The sequence below is a fragment of the Natrix helvetica genome (assembly GCF_964273705.1).
Source record: "Natrix helvetica genome assembly, chromosome: 2".
In the NCBI taxonomy this organism is placed as follows: Eukaryota; Metazoa; Chordata; class Lepidosauria; order Squamata; family Natricidae; genus Natrix; species Natrix helvetica.
Genome location: NC_138552.1, coordinates 270227098 through 270250885, shown reverse-complemented (window position 1 = coordinate 270250885; position 23788 = coordinate 270227098). Strand labels below are relative to the sequence as shown.

Sequence of the window (23788 nt, the reverse complement as noted above, 5' to 3'; positions counted from 1 at the left end):
ATAATTTCACTATGATGGTTTAAGTTATTTTATCTAGATTCTTCAACTCAGAATGGATTTGAAGTAGTACTATTCTCCACTTGAGATTGCAGCTATGGAGGGGGGAAAGGATTAACTTGAAAATGTGTTGACCTCTTTACAGGTAGTAAAATACTTGTTCAATCCTTGCCTTTTTTGATTATATTGCTGCACATTGAGATTGTTTTTTCATTAGCCTCCTAAAATAGCTATCCATTCTCCATAGTGAGGGGGGAGGAGTATCCAGGATGGGGTTGACCTTATCTTCCAGCTGATTGGACTGAGTCAGATAAGCTCTTGGGACACGCCCCTTGCCCACCAGGCTCTCTCCATTATTTGACTCAGTCCTCAACTGGACGGATTGCCATCCTGCATCTCCAAGAGCAACTTTAAGAAGAAAAGAAGAAGAAATCAGCAAGCAGCCGCAATTGAGCTGGAAAGCTCCCAAAGCGGCAGGAAATATTTGCCAAAAGCCCCCTTAGGGGGGCGGCAAGCTGCCCAAGCGTCTGAGTGAGACAAGGATCACTCAGGGATCGACTCTGCCGGGCAAGCCACCAAACAGGGCACAAGCCTTCCATAGGCAAGCCCTGCTGCGCTGAATCCAGAGGAAAAGGAGCGCAATCGTCTGGAAGGACAGCGCAGGATCCCACCCAGAAGGTGAGCCCGCCGCTGGAAGCTCTGTGAGGCGCCGGAGCGCTCCGCTGCTCCCCACTGGGTTGAGCAGCGAACCGCGGCTTCCCCAACGCCGCAGAGCACCCGTGCCTGCATCCATGTGGCTCACCTCACCGGAGGGAGCCACGAACAGAGCCTAGCTCCCCCAGCGCCAGAGAGAGGCAGAGGGGAGCGAGAAAACAGCGTGGGAGGCGCGTGGCAGCTCCTAGAAGCACAAGCCGCAGGCAGAGGAAAACCTTTAAAAAAGCGCGCCCTTTCTACTGCTGGCGGGCGCCATTTTGAAGCCGGCTGGGACCACGTGTTCCAAGATGGCGGCGCCCTGCAGCCAGGAAGAATCCGGCAGGAGTCCAGCACCTGCAGCAATGGACAGCAGCCCTGCCAGAAGCCCTGAGGAACAGCCAGAGGTAATCACCACCGCTAGAGCTGCCCAGGGAGGGGGGGGGAGGAAAGGCTAAGGAGAGGTTCCTCAGAGGTCGACCTATTCGCCACCCCTCTCAACACCCAGCTCCCAAGGTTTTACTCCAGGTATCGGACACGGGGGGCAGAGGGGGTAGATGCTCTCCGCTGCCCTTGGCCCGGGGTGCTCCTCTATGCCTATCCACCCTTACCCCTGATCCCCAGGGTCATAGAAAAAAATATTGCGGGAGGGGACGGAGGTGGTACTGATTGCCCCAAACTGGCCCCGAAGGCCTTGGCTTGCCGATCTCCAATCCCTCTCGGTGGACAGGCCCTGGAGGATCCCCCAGGAGAGGATCTCCCTCAGTCAGGGGTCGCTGGAACACCCGGACCCTCAGTGGCTCCAGTTGACCGCTTGGCGCTTGAGCGGAGCATCCTGGGGGAAGATCACTTCTCCCCCAGGGTTATACAGACTATCCAGGCAGCTCATAGACCTTCCGTGGAGTGCATTTACGGTGCTACATTGCGGGCTTTTTCAATATGGTGCATCTCTAGGGGCCATGATCTGGTCCAGGCCACTGTTGCACAAGTTCTGGACTTCCTTCAGGCGGGGCTGGACAGAGGATTTGCTCCCAACACAATTAGGAGACAGGTCTCAGCCATTTCATCGGTACTCCTGTGCGGTAGATCTCAGGCACTGACTCACCATCCGATGGTCAGGCGGTTCCTCAAAGGGGGCCCCAATCTTAAACCGCCCACGGTGCACAGGTACCCTTCCTGGGACTTACACAAGGTGTTGGATGCTCTGACAGGCTCTCCGTTCGATCCATTATATATTGTCTCTCTGAAGTTCCTGACACTTAAGATGGCCTTTTTGGTGGCCATCACCTCTGCTAGGAGGATATCCGAACTGCAGGCTCTGTCTACCAGGGAAGATCTCTGCGTGTTCCACCAGGACAGGGTAGTGCTAAGGTTGAACCCCTCCTTCATACCCAAGGTGTGCTCTTGCTTCCATCGCTCGCAGGAGCTGATATTGCCCAATTTCTGCCCGGACCCTTCTCACCCATTAGAGAGGAAGTGGCACATCTTGGACGTGAGGAGGGCTCTGAGGATTTACCACAGAAGAACCAGGCCGAACAGGAAGTCGGAAGTCCCATTTGTTTCCTTCCAGACGGGGTCCCTGGGGAACAAGGTGACTTCCACCACAATAGGCAGGTGGTTTAAGAACCTGTATTGCTTCTGCATATCAGGCACGGGGTGTGCAAACACTGAGCTCTATCACAGCGCATTCTACACAAAGCGCAGCCACTTTGGTGGCCTGGGCCACGCAGGCCTCACTATCAGAGATCGGTATGGCAGCCATGGGGTCTTACCCCTCACCATTCGTGAGGTATCACAAGTTGGACTCCTTTGCTTCTGCGGAAGCCTCATTCGGACATAGGGTGTTGCAGGCTGTTCACAAGGCGGGGGAGAGGTCTCACCAGGCATAAATTTGGGCATATACTCAAATGTGTAACCCTCCCTAGGGACGTGTAGGCTTTGGTACGTCCCATCCTGGATACTCCTCCCCTCACTATGGAGAAAGGGCGTTGGTACTTACCTGATACGCCTCTTCTCATAGTGGGGGAGGAGTATCCAGCCCCTCCCTGATATGGGTATGTTGTGAAATTGTTATATTGTTTGTTGAACTGTTCTGTTGAAGTAATAAAGGTTTGAAACTAAAATAAAGTCTAGAATGTATGACACAGCAAGTCTGATAGAGTTCTTGGCCGATAACTGGGTAGAGCCTGGTGACCAAGGCGTGGCTAAAAGAGCTTATCTAACTCAGTCCAATCAAGAGAGGACAAGATCAACCCATTCTAGATACTCCTTCCCCACTATGAGAAGAGGCGTTTCAGGTAAGTACCAACGCCCTGTCCAGTTGCCTCTTGAAAAAGCACCTATGGGATAGCTCCAAGATCTTACTAAATTTTTATCTGTTCACACAACACATTTAGTCATAATTTGGTTTGTCTTTGATTTAGTGTGTTGCTGAAACTGACCATTTGTGATTTAGTGTGAACTCTTAAGTCTATCTTTCTGTTAATTCTAGTAGGAGGTCTGTTATTTGTGGAGTAAGGGTATTTTTATTCATTTAAATTTGAGCACATTAGAGGACTTCTGTTCTTCCTACTTGACACTTACAAGTGCAAAATGAAGGCAGATTAGTCCCAACATTTTTAAGTTGGATAATCAATAGTGGGAACAAGAAACAAAATGTGTATGTTCCTATTCTGGGTTGACTATGGCTTGGGCAATATAGAATTGGATTCATAGGATCTGAAATGACTTCATATGCCCCAGATGTAAAAAAAACAGTAAAATTCAAAACCGGTAGAGGAGCCCTGGTAGCGCAATGGTTACAATCCTCCAGTACAGGAACCCCAGTGTCACAGTGGTTAAAATGCAGTATTTCAGGCTAACAGGAATTCGATCCTGATGGGGCTCAAGGTTGACTCAGCCTTCCATGCTCTGAGGTCGGTAAAATGAGGACCCAGATTGTTGGGGGCAATATGCTGGCTGACATTGTAAGTTGCCCAGAGTGTGCTGTAAAGGTATATAAGTGTAAGTGTAATTGCTAATCGCTATTGCTATACACTAGATGACAGTAAAGAGCTACTGAAAATGCATATTTTTTTGTCATCTAGTAATCATCCAGGTTTTTCCAACCCAACTTGAATAGCCTTTGCCATAACATTCTTTGCAGTTAGAACTACCATTTGTCCTAGGGAATTCTGATTGAAAGGGATTTGGACTTTTGTGTCTCATATAAGACACAACCATTTCAATTGATGACCTTCACCAGAGCAGAGCAGGAGGAGATCCTAGCAGAAAATATTAATTTGCCAGTCCATTAATGAGTTACTTTTAAAAAGTTTTAAAATCAACCTTCAAAATTTTATTGAATAAGCCTAAATATGATTTTGCAGACCACTAGAAACAGGAACACTCCCCCCTCTTCCCAGGTTCATCTGCAGATTTTCCATCTAGGCTGTCTGCCAAAATATTACTGATTTATACTTGGTAGAATGAGCAAAGAAAAAAATCATCCTCTGCCTGGATGGAGCCTTGAAATGCAAAAAAAAAAAAAAATCTACATCAAAGATGTTTAACAAAAGTTAAAGCATTCTTGTAGCAAAAGGTATTATGGATTGTATTAGTTTGTGACAGTGTACGTGAACAAGTATATGTTAAAAATTTTAAGCTACCCATTCACTGAAGCTTTCTGGGCAGTTTATAATGAGAGAAATTGATTCAATTTAAATAAAACCATATAAATAATATCAAATCAAATGTAGAAAGAAAACACCATACAGAGTAAACATCAGCAAGGTAGTCACTCAATACCTTAAAAAAAATTAGAAACCAGTTTTAAAAAATGGGAAAATGGAAGGTTTTCACCTGATGCCAAAATAAAATTAAAGTGAGCACCCATCACACTTCTCTGGGGAGGAAATTCCATAAATAGGATGTTACCAATTATGTTCTATTTGATATATGCCGTTATAACCTTAGGACCACATCACTGCATCCATTAAGCAAGGATCTTACATGAATTCATATGGGAAAAGGTGGAAGTCCCTGGCAAACAAGCCAGTGGGGGAGAGCTGCAGGCAAGTGTCATAGGTAGGCACTGTGGAGTACAGGGCAGATGGGTGAATGAAAAAGGTGTTGGGTACAATTTGCACCCATCTGCCAGTTTCCCCATTTACTTTGATTGTGGGAAGCTGGCAGGGAACATTGGGAATCACACGTTGTATTGCAACCATCATAAAATACAAGTTGGTTACCAAGCAACCAAATTGACTATGTGATTGCAGAAATGCTGCAATGGATGCAACTTTGAGGACCAGTCATCCCTCATTCAGTACCATCCAATCGCTGAAGGGGTAACTGTAACCTGAAGATTACCTATGTGGGCTTGTACTCATGTTTGATCAGACACACTCCAAGTCTTCCACTAGTAATGCCTTAGGAATTGATTCTGGCACTTCATTCTGTTGTGTCTACTAGAATCAGAAGTGGGTTCCTACCGGTTCGGACCAGTTCGGCCGAACCAGTAGTGATATGCCAGCCTGAGTCTGCACTGGTTCTGTACTGGTACTGTACTCTGCAGAGCAGAGTTGGCAACACCTTTGCCCAAGGCTGCCTAACCTTCAGGTGTAGCACCCATACTGGCTGCCTCTAATCTGCAGTTTACTTGTAAGCACCATGCTCACTGGTAAATGTGTTCACGAGTAAACTGCAGATTAGAGGCAGCCGGCAGATTCTGGCTTGCTTGCTTGCTTGCTTGCTCGGCTGCTCCCCCCCACCACCACAGACAACGAACAAAACCGCCACATCCTGTCTCTGCGCATTGAGGAGGCCAAGCAGCAGCAGTAAGTGCATGGACTTCAGCAGGAAGTGGCTGCCAGTGTTGCCCTCAAGTGAAGATGGGAGATGGGAGACTCGATCCCACTTAGGAGTCTCAGTTTACTCGTGAGCACCATTGGCCTTCCTCCCTGCCTCTCCCGGCCAATGTTGCTCACCAATAAACTGCAGCTAGGATCTCTCCCAGACTTCGCCCCCTCCTCCGCTGCGGACAAGGGGCAGCCCGGCAAGCTGGGCCCCCAAAAACCTCACTTTCCAGTCGGTGGTTAGTCGCTGCATCCAGCTGGGGGATCAGAGGGCCTGGCTGAGCAAACGCTGGGTAAGCAGGCAGGAGGGCGACCTCGGAGGCTCGTTATCACCCCAGCTTTGCCCCCAGTCAGCTCTGGTTGCGCACCATCGGTTGGCTTAACGGTCTGATGCTGGGAGTCGGGGGCGCTGCTGGGCAGGAGCGGTTTGACTCAGTTGTTCCCTGGGCGGCAAAGCAGACCAACTCAAAGAGGATGAAGGGGATCTTCGGTGGAGCTGGTTGAGGGAGCAACCCCTGGCTTGTTGAGTCTAAACGTGCTTGATGGGCCTTGTCTTGGGGTGGGGGTGGGCCCAAATTGCACCCCACTGCGAGCATCTCTCAGCTTGTGGGTGCAGAGAAAAACCTTGCACAATAAAGAAAAACTTCTTGTGAGTGTGAGGCAATTAACTTCTTGCACTCATGGGAAGTTTTTCTTTACTGTGCAAGGTTTTTCCCTGCACACACCAGCTGAGAGATGCTTGCAGCGGGGCTCAATTTGGGGGTATCAGGTGGGGCAGAGGATGGGGCATGGTAGGCCTAGAGATGTGCATCTTAGCAAAGACTGGCAGCTCCGGGTCTTGCGGGTTTTTCAGTTTTTTCTTAAAAAAAAACACCTCCAAACGAGCTTGAAAACCTCTGAGGTTGTTTTGGGAGGGGGCAGTGCTTTCCCCTCCTCCCTGGGCCCCTGCAGCCTCAGAGACTCAGAGCCTGCAGCCTTGGAGCAACTCCTGACCCTTGAACAGTAGAGAAAAACTTCTCGCCTCGCACTCAAGATAAGTTTTTCTTTACTGTGCAAGGGCTGGGAGTTGCTGCAGGCTCCGAGGCTGCAAGTGCCCGGGGAAGGGGGGGAATGCTGCCCGTCTGCCCCCTCCAGAAGCAATTTCGGAAGTTTTGAAACTCATCTGGAGAGCTCGGTTTTTTAAAAGAAAACCTTGAAAAAGCCACATGATCTGGAGCGATGGCTCCTCCAGCCCGGGCACGGCCGGAGCGAGTCGAGCACCCTCCCCACATGGACTGCTCTGGAAGACCTGAGGCCTCGGCTCAAAGGCACCCACCCGGGCTGGAGAAAGCACTGCTGCAACCAACCGCCATGGAGACACAACAGCGGCGCCAGGTGCCTCCCAGCACAGGTGAGGTGTGCTTGGCTGAGCGGGGGGAGGGGGGTGATGAGGCTTCAGTCCAGGAGCGTGTGAACATGGCTGCCCCACTGAGAGGAGTGCTTGCCTCTGTTGGGTCCATTGCCTCCGACGGGCTCCCAGGCCGGTCTCCAGTTGGTGGGGACTCAGGGCAGGACTGCCTGAACCGCCGTTTCTTTTCTCCCTGGGCTCCGTCTCCCGAGCAGGAAAGTGAAGAGCCCCTGCTGCGTGGAGAGGGACAGGGTGCCCGGCTGCCGGAGTGGATATAGTGGTAGGTATTTCGCATGAGGACCCCACAGCAGGCCCGATCCCAGGCAGCCAAGCGCTGCTGCTGTTGGTGCTGTGGGGCCCCGCTAGGTTCAAGAGCTTCTGTCCCTCATGCTGGACTTTGCAGCTGCCGGACCCCTGTGCAGACCTCTTCGTGGTGCTGGGCTGCCCGCGCGGCTTCTCCCTGGATCTGTCCTGGCTCTAGCAGCACTTCCTGGCCCTTCAGCGCTTGCTGCACCTGGACCGCTTCATCTGCTGACCCCAGGTGGGAGCCGGTCGAGCGCGGCTTCTCGGAATAGCATTCCATCCTGATCATCCTGGCTTATGGTACCCTCCGCAGCCCACTCTGCCGCGGCTCCTCGAGCTACGCGGAGTTGGCGGCGGGCATCGATGAGGGAAGGGGGGTGCCAGGTGGCAATCTGGTTCTCTGCTTGTGGGCCAGAAAGAGAAGCTGCCTTTGAGGGAGTCCATGAAACAAAATAAAGGTGCTCTGGGGATCCCCCCCCCCAAAAGAGACAGCGAAGAGCCCCGGCCTGGTGCATCTCCACCTCAAAACTTTTCGCCACTGTTTCGGTGGGCATGGCTTGGGGGGGGGGGGTCATGTGACTGAGTGTGTGAGTGACGTCAAGTTGGCCATGGTCACTCAGTCACATGTCCCCCATCTAGCCACGCCCACCAAACCGGTAGTAAAAAAATTTGAAATCCACCCTTGACTAGAATGTAAATTTACAGTCTGTGAAATGTTAGCTGCTTTACTAACGTTGCATATTGATATCTAAGATCCAAAGTGGGCTACACAATCCATTCTCAATGTTATGTCTGATGCTAGGCTATTATGGTTATGTCTACTGTGTGACATAACAGAAACCAAAAACAAACCATATTATAGCTGTTAACTTTGCTCCGTTGAGTGACAGTATTTTATTGCTCAATCCAAATTTATTGAGTTAGTCAGCAAACTTCATATGATGGTAATTTTCTGCCTAGAGATGAAGATTACCTTGGCTTGTTGCAACATCTTGATGTAGCCATTTAATTTTTGATTTACGATTTCCAAGCTGTAAGCATTAATGAGGAAACGTATTTTAAGAGGCAAAATCACAGTTAAAATCACAGTGCAACAAGTATACATTTATCTATACATTTGTCTGTTTAAACTCTGTCAGCTCATACTCAATCTTTTAACTAAACTCACTATTAAAGAATGTTTCTTGTTAATTCCCATCTCAGGATGCTGTTTGGTGTTTAATCAGGTGTAGGTTTTGTATTCCTCCTTCAAAAATGAATAGCTACTATGCCTTTTTCTATTTATTCTGACTATATTGGTGCAATTGAGTTATATACCCTAATTAATTATATTAACTCTGAATTTCATATTGCTGCTATTTTTTCCATCAGATATAAATATAAAGTCTGCTTATTAGAAATAGTGGAGAATCTTTCAAAGTCCTTAGGCAAAATGAAACCTAAAATTAACATTTGATTTTCTCCCATTTTGTACTTCCCCACTCTTTTTCCTTATTTTACTTGATGACTCTTGATAATTGTCACATCATGTTACTTTGCAAAATAGTCAGAATTCTAGGCAATTATATCTATAATTCATTTTATTTTATTTTGAAATGAATGTTTGTTGATTGAAATGAAGATATCTGAATTTCTTGCATAGGCCAGCTCTGAAGCATCTACAATATTACATTCTGTATAATTGGTTGCATGCTTCAGTATAACTTTTTGTTTAATCCTGAGAGTTAGTTTGTGTGTATCTATAAAGGGCAGTTCCAAACATAACTTATCAGCTTATGAATTTGATATTTTTTTCCATAAAAAAGAAGAAAAATGTATATTTGAGACAACCACAATTGAAAAGCGTTCTTATTAGTGAGAATCACAGATCTTAAATTCTCAAAACAAAACTATTAATTGCATTTAATCAGCATTTAATATCTAGTACATCTTACCAATATAGTTTTAATCCAATGCATTGGATTTCTAGAATATTGTCAGGGAAATTTTCAGTGTTAATAAGCGTTAGGAATAAATTCCAAGTAATTGATAATTTGATTTAATGTTGATATAGTTTTAGAAATTTAAAATACCTTATTACTTACTTTCCCAGACTTATTCCTGATGTGTTGTAATGTAAACTGAAAATTATTGTATAGTACTTTTGTCAGATATATATATATATCAATTACAAAAAACAAAACTGCAAGAAATAATTTTTAATTACTCAGCTTTAAATCATTTCTTAGATCATGCAAAAAGTTGAAGGTGACTGATATACATATGAACTTTGGACTTGGTGACTAAATTCTGGCATTGATTTGAGTTTCATAAGCTTATGGCTTGCGTATGTCCTATACATCCTACATTTTGGTGAGAGAGCAAAACTTGAACTCGGTGGAACAAAATGTTAAAAACTTTTGTAAAACCTGAATTGTATAGTTTTTGACTGGAAATCACATTTGTTGATTCATGACTCTGAAATATCATCCTGGATATTACAAAGAGGTGTTGCATATTAATCTCAAAGTTAATTTCCAGTCAAAATGTGTTCCATTGTTTTGAACTAGTTTTGTATCAAGCCTAAATTTAATACTCTCCCAAATAAAGATGGCACAGGCATTTAAGTTGTCCTAATGCTAGTTGATGCTTCACATTTTCAGGTTTTTTCCTAATGCTGTCAGATCAGACTTTCAGTTTCAATTTGAAAATAATTCATAAATAAACTTTCTTATAATATAACACTTATAAATATATCATGATCTTCCAAAATAGCAAAACTATTTTGGTTTTAACAGTTTGGCTTAGCCTAAGCTAACTAAGAATCTCATATTAATATGTCATAAATGGGCAGTTCCCGAACTGCATTTGGCCTAGCTTGCACCTTAAATCATACCATTAAAATTTAGTAGTGAAATGGCCTGTTTTATTGCAATTTTTATTATTGTTACAAAATAGCATGCAGCAGACATTGAGGAGAAAAAAGTGGCCTGGTTTCAATACTTAATCATTCCCAGCCCCTCAAACAATCCAGAATCTCACAATTTGGCCATGAGATATACAGTATGTAGCAGATGAATTATTTTTCCTCTAGTGGAATATAACCATTTATATTTTTACATGCATTCAAGTAATTTTATCAATGATTGCAAATTACCATGGACATAATTTTATTGGAGCCGGGTTCAATCAGTGTAAGTTATGTTTTTTTCAAATCCAGAGACATTTGTGATATTTAGTTTCTGCTACATAGTAAAAGAATATGTTGATGAAATATATGGGAAATTCTTAAGAGGCATTTTTAGCCCAGGGAAAATCAGTTCTGTAGAAAAAAATATTAGACAATAATATAAACATCAGTTAAAATTACTTGATCACTTTTCATTCCCTCCTCCCTACTCCACATTTTGTTTTAAAAATATAATGCAGTTTAGAATAAGAACAGTTATAATGGAATGTCATAGGAAGGGGGTGCATTCCAAAGAAGTAAGATACAATTTTGTCTCAATATTTCCTGTGAGAGAAAAGGGTGAAGACAGTCTTTCCCTAATAGTTCACAGAGTATATTACAAATGTAGATAGTAGGGTCCTCAATCAGGCAATTTTTTGTCAATAAGTGTTAAACAATAAAAAAACTCAATTTGAAAGAATCCCCATGTGTCATTCTTGGTTTGGGCCTGAAAACATGGTGGAATAACATTAAAACAGAGCGTGGCACTATAACATTAATGCTTCGTGTTTGATGTATAACCAGCCAGCATTTAAACAAAAAAGAAACAGACATCAAAGACTCACACCCCTTCCCCAGTACCTCATTGCTTTGTTGTTGTTGTTGTTGTTGTTGTTCTCCTCCTCCTTCTCCTCCTCCCTCTCCCACCTCCACCTCCTTCACCTTCCTGACTTTGTTGTTTTTCCAAAATAAGTTATTGTTGCTCCATGTTTCTGGTAATAACTGACACCCCAGCGGATGGACCAGGCTGTGTGACTCTCCACATTCACACAATGTGTTATCCGCTAATAGTCTCTACTTGAGCATATTGATCTGACACGCCAACCCTCAGCATATTCAGGATCCTCCAAGTAATATAAAGGAGGTCAGATCTTTTAGTTATATCCTTCTTTACTGTTATTCCTTGCTCACTGGTTTCCTTCCTCCATTTTTTAATTCTGATTTACTCTTGCGTACTCGCAAGAATGTTTGTTATAGCCATAAAGCTTTTTCTACATCTGAATCAGCAAAGCTTGGGGCATATGTCCATTCAGAGAATGTTGAGGATCATTTTCTTGCTGAGTTCTCTTCGCTGCTGCTTCTCTCCTGATCTTAGGTGGAGCAATGCCAGTGAGAGGGTATATTTTCTCAGTTGGTGTAGGTTTGAGGCATCCTGTCACCCAACATACTGCTTCGTATTGTTAGTGCTAAAACTAAGGTTAAAAGCTTGTTGGATATTGGTATCATTCAGAAGAAGTGAATTGAATTTGGCAAAGTGTGATTCAACATACAAGGAATTTGTCTGGTACAGAATCATTCAGTATACATGGAAAGCAAATTATTATTATTATTATTATTATTACTATTACTATTATTATTATTATTATTATTATTATTATTATTATTATTATTATTATTATTAAATAGTAGGAACACAACATACCAGATATCACAGTTGTAGAGGGCTGAAGCGTACAGTTTATTGATATCGCTGTTCCAGGAGATGCCAGAGTCGAAGAAAAAGAACTGGGGAAAAAATCACAAAATATCGCAACCTGGCCATCAAAATTATAAGGCTATGGATGAAACATGTAACAGTGATACCCATTGTCATCAGGGCACTTGATACCATGTCCAAGAATTTTACAAAACACATAAAGAAATTGCAGCTTCCTGCAATAACACCAGCGGAACTGCAAAAAACTGTGCTACTAGGAACATCATATATTTTAAGAAGATATTTGGTTGATACCTAAGACGCTGGCAGCAACCTGTATCAACCATTAGCACCAGTCATATTTGTGACACATCGTTAAATGTTCAGTTGACTAAGTTTCATGTTTAATGAATAAAAGAAATGATGATGATGATGTGTGGAATGTTGCAAGTACATCAAATGATTGAAGAAGAAAAATGGCTTTGGGAGAATATGATGAAGATATATTGAAGTTAGTATATCAGGAAGGCTTACTGACTACTAAAAAGACCAAACTGGCCTACAAGAAAGACCAAACGAAGAACAGAATGGAGGCATGGGAAGACAAAGCACTACATGGCCAGTACATTAAAAAAATAGCAGGGAAAGCAGATAATAACAAGACGTGGCAATGGCTAAGAGAAGGAAAGTTGAAGAAAGAGACCGAGGATTAATTCTGGCTGCACAAGACCAAGCCTTAAGGACAAATGTATACAAAGCCAAAATTGAGAAGACAGCAACAGACAGTAAATGCTGCCTATGCAAAGAAGCTGAGGAAACAGTGGACTTACCTATTAAGCTGCTGCAAGAAGATTGCACAGACTGACTATAAGCAGCAGCATGACAAAATTGCAGCAATGGTGCACTGGAAGATTTGTAAGAGATATCACTTGGTACTGTCCCAAGAATTTTACAAAATACATCAAGAAATTGTAGCTTTCTGCAATAACACCAGCAGAACTGCAAAAAAACCTGGACTACTCAGAACATTGTACATTTTAAGAAGATATTTAGTTGATACATTGGATGCTGACAGCAACCCGTATCAACCATCAGCACCAGTCAGTGATATTTGTGATGCATTTTTAAATGTCCAGTTGACTGAGTTTCGTGTTTAATGAATAAAGTATATAATAATAATAATAATAATAATAATAATAATAATAATAATAATAATAATAATAATAATAATAATAATAATAAAAAATAGCAGAAGCAGCAACAACAACAATGATAATAATACCAGTAAAAGGGAATAAAGAAGATAAGGATAAATAATAATACTACAATCACACTAAAAAGATAAAGGTCTCCCTGTTAGTCGTGTCCTAATCTAGGGCACGGTGCTCATCTCCTTTGCATAACTAGTTACATGTATTGTCCTGAAAACCTTAAACTAGCCTTTGGAAATACTTATTTCTGGTTTTGGGGGACAGTATAGAACCGTGATGGCGAACCTATGGCACACAGAGCCATTTCTGAGGGCACGCGAGGCATTGCCCTGTCAGCTCCAGTACGCATGCGCCCGCTGGCCAGCTGATTTTTGATAGTTTTTTTTTTAAATCTCCGGAGGATTCCCTGAAGCCTCCAAAGGGCGAAAAACAGCCGAATGCAAACCAGAAATGAGGAGAGAGCTGCCGGAACGGGGAACGGGGGAAAGACAAGCGGCAAGAGGCTTCTTTCACTCGTGCTGGCTGCTCTGTTCCCCCCTCCCTCCCCTGCTACTAAAAAGGATCCTGCCCGATCGCTTGAATCCACAGGGAAATGGGGAGAGTTGCCAGCAGGGGGGAGGGGGAGAAGACAAGCGGCAAGGAAAGAGGTTTCTTTCACTCGCTCTGTTCCCCCCTCCTCCCCTGCTACTAAAAAGGATCCTGCCCCATCGCTTGAATCCACAGGGAAATGGGGAGAGTTGCCAGCAGGGGGGAGGGGGAGAAGACAAGCGGCAAGGAAAGAGGCTTCTTTCACTCGTGCTGGCTGCTCTGTTGCCCTTTTCTCCATTTCAGTGATATGGCATCGAGGTTGCCCCACCCACTATCGCCCAGGTCCTCGCTTCTCCCAAACATTTCTTTGCCTACCTGATTTCCACCTCCATCACGTTTCTTGCCATCGTGTGCAGAGAAACAAGGTTTGTGGGACTAAAACAAAACTTCAATCAATTACAACTTTGGGGGGGGGGGAGAGATCTCGCAAAGTTGGAATTGATTGATTGAAAGGAGTTTTTTTTAGTCCCACAAACTTTGTTTTTCCTGTCCAAAACGGCAAGAAACACGATGGGAAAATGCTACGGAGGGGAAATTAAATAGGCAAAGAAATGCTTGGGAGAAGCGAGGACCTGGGCGATGGGTGGTGGGGCAGGCTCCATGGAGTGGTGCTGAAATGGAGAAAAGGGCACCAGAGCAGCCACCTTGAGGGAAAAAAAGCTGCTTTTTCTTCTTTCCTTGTTGCTTGTCTTTCCCTCATGCAGATTGCTCTCTTCCTCATTTCCCTTTGGATTGCAGGGACCAGGCAGGATCCTCTGTGCTAGCACCGGGGAGGGGGGGAAACAGAGCAGCCACCTTGAGGGAAAAAAGCTGCTTTTCCTTATTTCCTTGCTGCTTTTCTTTCCCCTGTGCCAGCAGCTCCCTTCCTCATTTGTCTATTGACTGTAGTGCCCAGGATCCTCTTTAATAGAAGGGGAGAATTTAGCAACTGGACTCACACCTGCCATTGTAAAAAGGGCCCAATCTTTACACAGGAGAATGATAAGGGAAGGTTTTTTGACACAGGAGCACACTTGAGCATCCCCCCACCCCCACCCCAATCTCTGCCCGTTAGTGGCAGAGCAACTTCTCCCCTCACTGGGTGAAGCAGCCAGAGCAGGGAGTGGCGAGGAAGCCTTGCGCAAAAATGCACGGTCCACACAGGTGAGGGGGGATATTAAGTTATGTGGGTGGGCACTCGAGTTCGTGTGATAGTGCGCACGTATGTGCTTTTGGCACCCGAGGCGAAAAAGGTTCGCCATCACTGGTATAGAACAAGTATTACATGTAATTTCTTACAAAGTTGAAGTTGGAATGTCTTGGTATCTAAAGTAGTACAAGTAGGTAAATATAATCGGATGCTTTTTAATTTTTATTTTATTTTCCTAGCTTATATGATGCCCTAATTACAACTGACTGTCAGAAGCTTATAAATCTGACTGCACTCTTGGTATTAAAAACATGAATAACAAAAAAGTAACTATAATGAAATGCACAAAGGAGCAGCCAAGTCTTCCTGTGGCAGGGAAAAAAATCAAAATAATCTTTTCTATAAGGTTATTTGATGGAATATTTATGTTTATACTTCTCAGATGTAGTGCATTTGTGTGTGTTCTTTTTGTGAATGTTTTCATGCTGCTTTGTTGATTTACTTGTTTTATTTTACTTTGTAGGGATAGATTTCAAGATCAAAACAGTTGAATTGCAAGGAAAGAAGATAAAGCTACAGATATGGTAAGTGACTAACTGTTTGACATTCAAAATACTTTCTGTGATTTTTATTAGCTACATTTGGCTTGTCTGGTTAATATCTATCTAATCAAGATACATCATTATTTAACCATGATGATTCACTATAGCTAATGATTACAGCAAAAAAAGTCATAAAATCAGATCAGTCACATGATGACAACAACCAACATGACTTTGACTGCAATTCCAATTATGGTCGTAATTTGAGGACTACCTATATCATATGTACTAATAAAGTGACTACATTGCCTATAACACTGAATCTTCTCTCCTAGTCTTTTAATAATAACATTGATAACATTTTAATTTTAGAAAGTTTTTAATATTGTTTATGATCTCTTCAATTTTTTTGTACACCATCCAGAGTTACCATTTTGTGAGATGGGCAGCTACATAAATATAAAGAAATAAATTTAAAATCCCTGATTTAAGATCCTCTAATCTTTAAAAAAATAAAAGAATTGGTTTAGTCGTTAATATAAAAAATGATGGCAACTATAGAGATCAAGAAAAACCTGAATATCTCAAAAGTCCTTTTCTCCCACAACCGTATATAAAAGGAACATAAGCAATGCTACAACCTATATATTTTGCAGCTACCCTGTTCCCTGAAAATAAGACCTCCCTGGATAATAAGCCCAATCGGGCTTTTGAGTACATGCACTAAAATAAGCCCTCACCGAAAATATTGCAACATAGCAGCAGCCATGAGGTGACCACTCTCGCCGCCTCCTGCACCTCAAAAATAATATGACCTCCCCAAAAATAAGGCTAAGTGCTTATTTCGGGGGTCAAAAGAAAATAAGACGCTGTCTTATTTTGGGGGAAGCAAGGTAGTCATTCTAGAGCAGTGGTTCCCAAAGTGGGTGGTACCGCCCTCGGGGGCGGTGGGATGACTTAGGGGGGCGCTAAGAGGCCAGGGGGGCGCTAAGAGGAAAGGGGGGCAGCAGGAGGGCGTTATGAGGGTGAGGAAAAAAAGATCATGTATTGTGTTGGCTGCAGAGGGCATCGCCCCTAGGTTGGTAGCTTCCCCTTAGCTAATTCTTAGATGGAAATGAGAAACCTGCCGAGCAGAAGATGGACTGTTTAAAGCCCATCGGCGCGGGCAGAAGGACAAAATTACCCACACAAACCTGGAAATAGCTGCGGGTTTCCCTTTAAGCAACGTCACCACCCTCCCCTCCAATCACTGCCTTCCTCCCAGGAGAGGGGCGCACGCCGCTTCAATCGCCCGCCCCCCCAACACCACCGGCGTGTTAACCGACCGGTTTGGCTTGTGAAAAGGTTTTTTTTTTTTAAATGGTCGGTGGGTGGGGAGATCGTGCACGGTGTTGTTAAATGGGGAAAAACCCCCACCAATCGAATTCTAGTTGAGCTTACGAGAGAGCTCTTTGCCACTGGTTTAAAAAATGGTCACATATTTCGTGCCATCCTTTTCCTTTGCATGGAGACGCTGCTGGGTAAAAGTAACGGGGAGGGGAGGTGGTGATGAGCGGAAGTGCAGTCGCTCCCTTTTGGTGGTGTGGATTTTGGTTAGGGAGGTTTGGATTACCAGCAGGAGGGAACTCGCATTGCAATCTTCCGTTTCTAGCCTTGGAAATACGGGTGTTGTTAAACTCACTGGAGCTTTCTTTGATATAGGTATAGTATACTATATGTATATACTACTATAGTATAGGTCAGGAGTCTCCAAACTTGGCAACTTTAAGACTTGTGGACTTCAACTCCCACAATTCTCCAGCCAGCATAGCTGGGAGTTGAAGTCCATAGCTGTCTGGAGAATTCTGGGAGTTGAAGTCCACAAGTCTTAAAGTTGCCAAGTTTGAAGACCTCTGGTATAGGTTCTCCTGCTTGAGCAGGGGGCTGGACCAGAAGACCTCCAAGGTCCCTTCCAGCTCATTTATTCTAAAGTTTATAAAAGCTCCACTCAATGCTGGTCACGGGTGGATTTTCTTTTAGGATATGTGTTTAGTTTTTGAAATATCCCCATTCCCATCCTCTCTCTGTGTGGAATTACTGGTTTTGAATAGTTGGTTCAGCGAGCAGAAGTTTAGCCATTGAAACCACATAAGCATTTAATGTGTCGTGCAAAATAATTATCAATCTGAAGGAGATAAGATTATATTGTATGCCTTTGTATGTGTGGATATGTGCACACATAAATTTTGCAGCAGGATTAACAATGACCAGAGCACCTCTTGGTTAGCATAGCCAATAAGAAACTTGGCCAATAATATTAAGGCAAGTATGAGCAGCTATCTGTCCATGGTTGCTTAAAAAAAATGACACCAGAGTTTCTTGCCATTTTTGGATGGGGACTGATGAAAACAGTAATACAAATCTTAAAATTGAGATTTTTTTTAAAAAAAAGGAAAAATAAGATTGTACTTCAGTTTTGCTTAGATGTGTGATGTGAGTCAACCATTTTTGATATTTAGACCACCAAATCTTAAAGACTATGCAGATGGTTTTGAAGGGGTTAGTAGCAAAGCTAGTGTTGATATTGTGGAAATTACAATGATGTTATTGCAGGGATGTGACTACCAGCTAAAGTTGTTTCTCTGACATTCTAAGACTTAGATGTCTTGAGTGATATCAGGATCTTCTTTTGATGGAAATTCCAGATTGGGTGATAAATCCATTTTCAGATACTGAGGAAGATGGGGTAGTGGAGGAACAACTCATAGAGCTGCAAAATGACATTGAGCTGAAGCCAAAGTTTAAGAAATTGTACCAAGAGTTTTGGTTACAGAAAGAAATTTCTGATCGCTATCCTGCACTATGGACAGTGGTTAAGAAGCTCCTTGTTGCATTTCCAACATCATATTTGGTGGAACGTGGCTTCAGTGTGGTCATTCAACTTCTCTCCAAGCAAAGAAATCGACTCCAGTTTACCGAACATGGTGATTTAAGACTCCTGCTAAGTGACTTAAAACCAGACCTTGGGAAACTGGTATCACTTCGTCAAGCCCATCCATCACATTAAGAATTTACTGAACAGTGAAGGAGTTACTAAATTTTACTGAGTTTACTAAGTTACTAGTTACTAAGGTTCTTGATAAATGACTATCAGACTTTGAAAACCTGGTATCACTGGATCATGTTCAAAAATTTTGTTGAATTAACATTAACTAAAAAGGTTTTTAAATTGGATTTTGAATAAATGTGCAATTAATTGTTGCAGTTTTGAATTTTACTGGTACTATCTTCCTTCCGTCGTGCAAACCGCCCAATCACATGACACCCCCCCAGCCACGCCCACCAAGCCACGCCCACAGAACCGGTAGTAAAAAAAATTGAATTCCACCACTGGGTGGGGGGCATTGAGTAGCAGTTTGTAGCACCAAGGGGGCGGTGGACTGAAAAAGTTTGGGAACCACTGTCTTAGAGTGTTGCATAAATTCAGCTAATGAGCCATTAAACAATGGTTAATTGCTTAGAGTGAACTTTCTTTGACTTTAGAGCAGTATGTGCAGAGGTGAAAAAGCTCCCACTGCATGCTTATTCCAGCTGATGTTACTTATTCAAGGATCTTGCTTTTCTTTAAATTTAATTGTATTTTATTTCTCTTTAAATTTTTAACATACAAAGTAAGAAAGTATGTGACAGAAGGAATGCTTGACAAAAGTTTTTTAGGAAAATATACACTATTTGCATAAAGGTCTATTAGTTAAATTTATAGGTAGTCCCTTGCTTAATAACAGTAATTGGGACTGGCATTTAGATTTGTTTTTGTTAGACCTGTATTCTATCCTTCTCCTTGAAGCTTAAGGCAATCTATAACATACTTCATCCTCCAAGTTTTCTTCATAATTTTCCTCCCACAGCAATCTATTTCTGAAAAATGATTGAGCTGAGACTAGCCCAAACTAATTGGGTAAGTTTCCATGGTACTGCATTGGTTTTCTTGTGAATTACTAACTGTAATTCCAATGAATTGCACTTACTTACCTGTTTGTTTATTTGCTCTCCATCTTACCTGGAGCCAATACTTACAAAAGAAACATCAAATTTGACATATGGAACAAAATGTTATCAGAGCACTGACATTTATTTTTAAATACTTTTGTGAAGACATGCTTCCAGTAATTCTGGAAAACTCATGATTGTAAATTATTCATCTTGCTCTTTCTTTATTAAAATTAGTGGCCACAACGATTTGTGACATCTAAACTAAGTAGAGAATGTAAACTAATTTAATGTCGCTTCATTCTTTTTTAAAAGGGAAAACATTTATTGGAATTGTAGACACAAACTAGATAGTTTTCAAGATAGTTTGCTTCTGTGCAAGAAAGACTATTTTGTATTTCAGAGAATAGCAATCATTTTTTGCATTTATACTATCTTATTGCTATCAATTTAAGTCTGTTGCATTTATAAAATTACCTCCCCTGTAAAATCATTCTCCGGGGTATCATGATATACTCAAGCTTAAGTTTGTCTGCTATTTTGCCTTTGTTTCTATCTTTGTTGTTTTATTCATACAATTCCAATATTCAATAATTATATGAATCTGTTGGTTATCTTAAAATTTCAAGGACTTGAGCCTCTAAGCTATCCATAGGTCACGCATCTTATTTAGAAAAAATGTGAGTACAGTGTCTCATATTTTCCCATTTTTCCAGCCAACAATACACTTCATGATTCATTATGAAAACAAGTAATTTCTTCCAACTTTCTTTTGTTTTCATAATGAATCATGAAATTTATTGTAAAACTTGACAAAGTAATTGCTTTATGTGATTGTACCATCTTAATTGAAATCTAGATCTCTCTTAGTCCTGAACAAAATGAATTGTGAACCACATTATAGCAAGAAAGGCAAAATCAAATCCATCACAATTCCAACTGAAACGAAGTTGAAAAAAGTAATCCCTCCTGTCTAGGAGCCCCGGATATTCTGCAGTTTTACAAATCATATAATCTAGATTACAATTCAAGGAGCTCTATACATTGCATTAAGGAATAGACTAGTAAAAATCTGTATTTCTATGAAGAGGTATAGCTCATAAAACACTTTCCAAAGTTGTAAACTATTTTTTTTTAAAATTAGGCGATTGGAATATATTATGGTAAGTGGGGAAAATTGTTATTGCAGCAGTTACTTCATCAGTTGTACAAAGTACAGGTAACACAATTGAGCTCAAAATTTCCATTGCTAAGCAAGATAATTATTAAGTAGGCTTTGCCCCATTTTGTGAGCTTTCTTGCACAGTTGTTAACTGAATCGTTGTAACTGTGAAGTTAGTAAAACATTTGTTTGATTGATTGAATTTGACTCCATTTTATTTGATTGCTGTGGAGAGTTAGGTGAATTTGGCTTCCTCGTTAACTTTGCTTCTCAAAATGTATCCCATGCCCCTGGGACACTGCAATTGTCATAAATACATGCCAGTTGTCAAGCATCTGAACCATGGGGATGTCGTAAATGTGAAAAATGGTCATGTCACTTTTTTCAGGGCCATTGTAAGTTTGAATGGTCACTAAATGAATGGTTGCAAGTCAAGGACTACATGTATTTGTCTGAGAACTCAAAAACTGATGAAGGCTTTACAGGAATTCTCCCCACCTCCACCTACCCCTGAAGTCAGATAGTTCCATCCCTATTAATGTTCCAGAAGTCCCTCAAGACCTAGTTACATCACCAGGCCTGGAGGTCCCAGGGAACCAGATACATTTTTAGATGGCTCCACTGTTGTTGATACATTCACTTTGTAGTTCTCATAGAATTTACATTTTTAATAATTAATTTTTTATATTTTTATAATTATTTTTATATATATTTGTTGCTTTACTTGATGGTTGTATGCCTCCGAGAGTGGCTTTTTGCAACATGAGCAGCCATAAAAGTTGGATAAATAAATAAATAAACACATTGTAAGAGATATTTCTACAGAAGCGTGTCAAAACTAAAAATTATCTAGGTGTTACAACTGATTTTGCTTACCCATTTTCTCCCCTACCAATATTTTTCACCATTTTGTTAGACTCTTCAATGTTTCATTGCTTTTCTTTACAGGGACACAGCAGGACAAGAGCGATTCCATACCATTACCACCTCTTACTATAGAGGTGCCATGGGAATCATGCTAGTGTATGATATCACCAATGCCAAAAGCTTTGAAAACATCAGCAAATGGCTTAGAAACATAGATGAGGTAAGCAGTTTAGTGCAGGTTGGTGCAAAACTAGTGCTTGCAAAGAGATTAACTAAATACCTTTTCATTCCTGACTTTTCATCTTTTGGGGGGAAAATGTGGTCCTGGTGTGTTCAGAAGGATGCCTGTTTATTACTGAAGAATTGGAAAGAGTTTGACACTATACATGATCCCAGGGGATTTAAATGCCATCTGCCTAAAATTTGAACATTTATACTGAATGTGTCAGCATTCTTTTGTTGTTGCTTTTTACAGACTTTAGATATGTAAGAATTAATTATATCATGTACAGTACTTAATGCATTTATATGCCATTTTAGTTCTCAAGATAATTAACTTTAAGATACTAAAACAGTAAAATCAAGAGAATGGGAATAAGGGGATGTTGCCACAGAGTCAGGTATGGGAAGGTAAAGAAAATAATCTTTTAAAATCTATCACAGACCAATCTTGGTTCTTAAAATATATTAGGCATAATAGTATCCTTTGAGGCAATCTTGCTTTTTGGAGTGAATAACCTAACCATTTTCCTCATAGCTAGTATTACGTATTACATACTCGTAATCTTCATATTTAAATTTGTGGCTTGGACTTTCAGAGATTTTGCATCATAAATCAAAAATGATGGCCAAGACGTGAGCAATTATTGTCTCAAAGCAATGGGGGGATAAATGAGGGATGATTTTGCTAAGACTTAGTAATAACGATTAATAGCTTGGAACTATTAAGGAGTTGGCTGATAGGACTATTTTTTAGAACTGTGTTTTGGCAGGATAAACTTGATTTTAAACTGTGAACTATCCAGCCAAAATATAGTACATCTTTTAGCCTGATGCAGATGCAGTTAAGATACAATATCCTATCCAATCACCTCCAAGTCATACTGTTTCCCAGTTCATATTAATTTATTATATTATAGATTTCACCAATTCTAGACTTGTTTAGACCATTCAGGATCACAGTAAAATTGTACCCAATAAAAGAATATAATCTGAAGCATATCCATCTTGGCAAAGTGTCTATATAGCTTTAGTGTATATTATTATATTCTTTATAATTGAGTACCATTATTTTCTGATTTTGATCTTTTGTACATTTAGTTACCTATTTTACTTAAATAACAAACACCCAAGCCCAAAAAATGAAATGGAAGGGGTTGTAAATTTCATTCACGCCCTCTGAGCGTAACTTTCATAGGGTGGTTAATAGAATGCTGTACAGAAATATAAAATGTCATTCTCTGATTGCACCCCAGCATGCTAACGAAGATGTGGAGAGAATGCTTTTAGGAAACAAATGTGATATGGATGACAAAAGAGTGGTACCTAAAGCAAAAGGTGAACAGGTAAGTACCACACCAGCAATTTTCTGCATTGGTAGTGCAGATAATAGAGTAAAGTAAGTCTTAAGTTTCCCTTAGGCCAATGGTTGTCATTATTTTGGTGGCTAAAAGATATTATTGGTGTGTTTAGTGAGGCTGAATCCTGCTAGGTTAATGTGATCATATTATATGTTTTGATAGGGCTGGGAATAGGGTTAATTGTAATGTGTTTATCTTAAAGTTAACATTACCATTTTATGTATTTCTTGCTTTATAAGAAACTGCTTTAATTTTTAGCAAGCAATGGACTGAAAGTTTTAAAACTTCTAATTGATAAAAATGTCACAATGTGGAATACTTTACAGTCCTGGTGTTAGAAATTTATTGCTGGAGGGTTCTCCCCAATTTGGAATGTTGGTTTGATTTTTATTTTTTAAAGTTCTGAGATGTGTTCTTTTACAATTGACTGAGGAAAAGTATTTTCTCAGAGTCTATGCGATCTTTATATTCCTGTGAGAGCACAATCTATTATTTAACTAGCATTTTAAATTGTACATATATTAATTATGCTTTGCTAAAATGTTTTTAAAATGTGTTATTTTGTTATATATACTTTGGGACAGACTTAGAAGTTGTTCTGCTACTTTTGCAAATCATCTTTTAATGTGTTTGGATTAGGATTTTTTTTAAAGTGTGCTTTTGACAATATGTCTGAGCAAGTTCACATTTGCTGATGTGTATCATTTTCCGGAAAGAATTTGTAACAAACCTAATGTTTTTTTCCCCCCCTTTTTGGCTTAGATTGCAAGGGAGCATGGTATTAGGTTTTTCGAAACTAGTGCAAAAGCAAATACAAACATTGAGAAGGCATTCCTCACGTTAGCAGAAGACATTCTTCGAAAGGTAACTGCAATCTTTAGCAGAAAATGGGGTGGCAGGAAC

At 41.3% G+C, this 23788-nt stretch overlaps 1 protein-coding gene across 1 annotated transcript in view; it reads left to right on the top strand.

Moving 5' to 3' along the window:
- Positions 1–23788, top strand: part of RAB10 (RAB10, member RAS oncogene family) — a 35529-nt gene that overhangs the window by 8547 nt on the left and 3194 nt on the right. Inside the window, exons 2-5 of the mRNA XM_081942376.1 lie at positions 15289–15349; positions 21387–21525; positions 22781–22870; positions 23648–23749. Coding sequence (XP_081798502.1) covers positions 15289–15349; positions 21387–21525; positions 22781–22870; positions 23648–23749 — 392 coding nt within the window. The remainder of the gene's footprint in view (positions 1–15288; positions 15350–21386; positions 21526–22780; positions 22871–23647; positions 23750–23788) is intronic.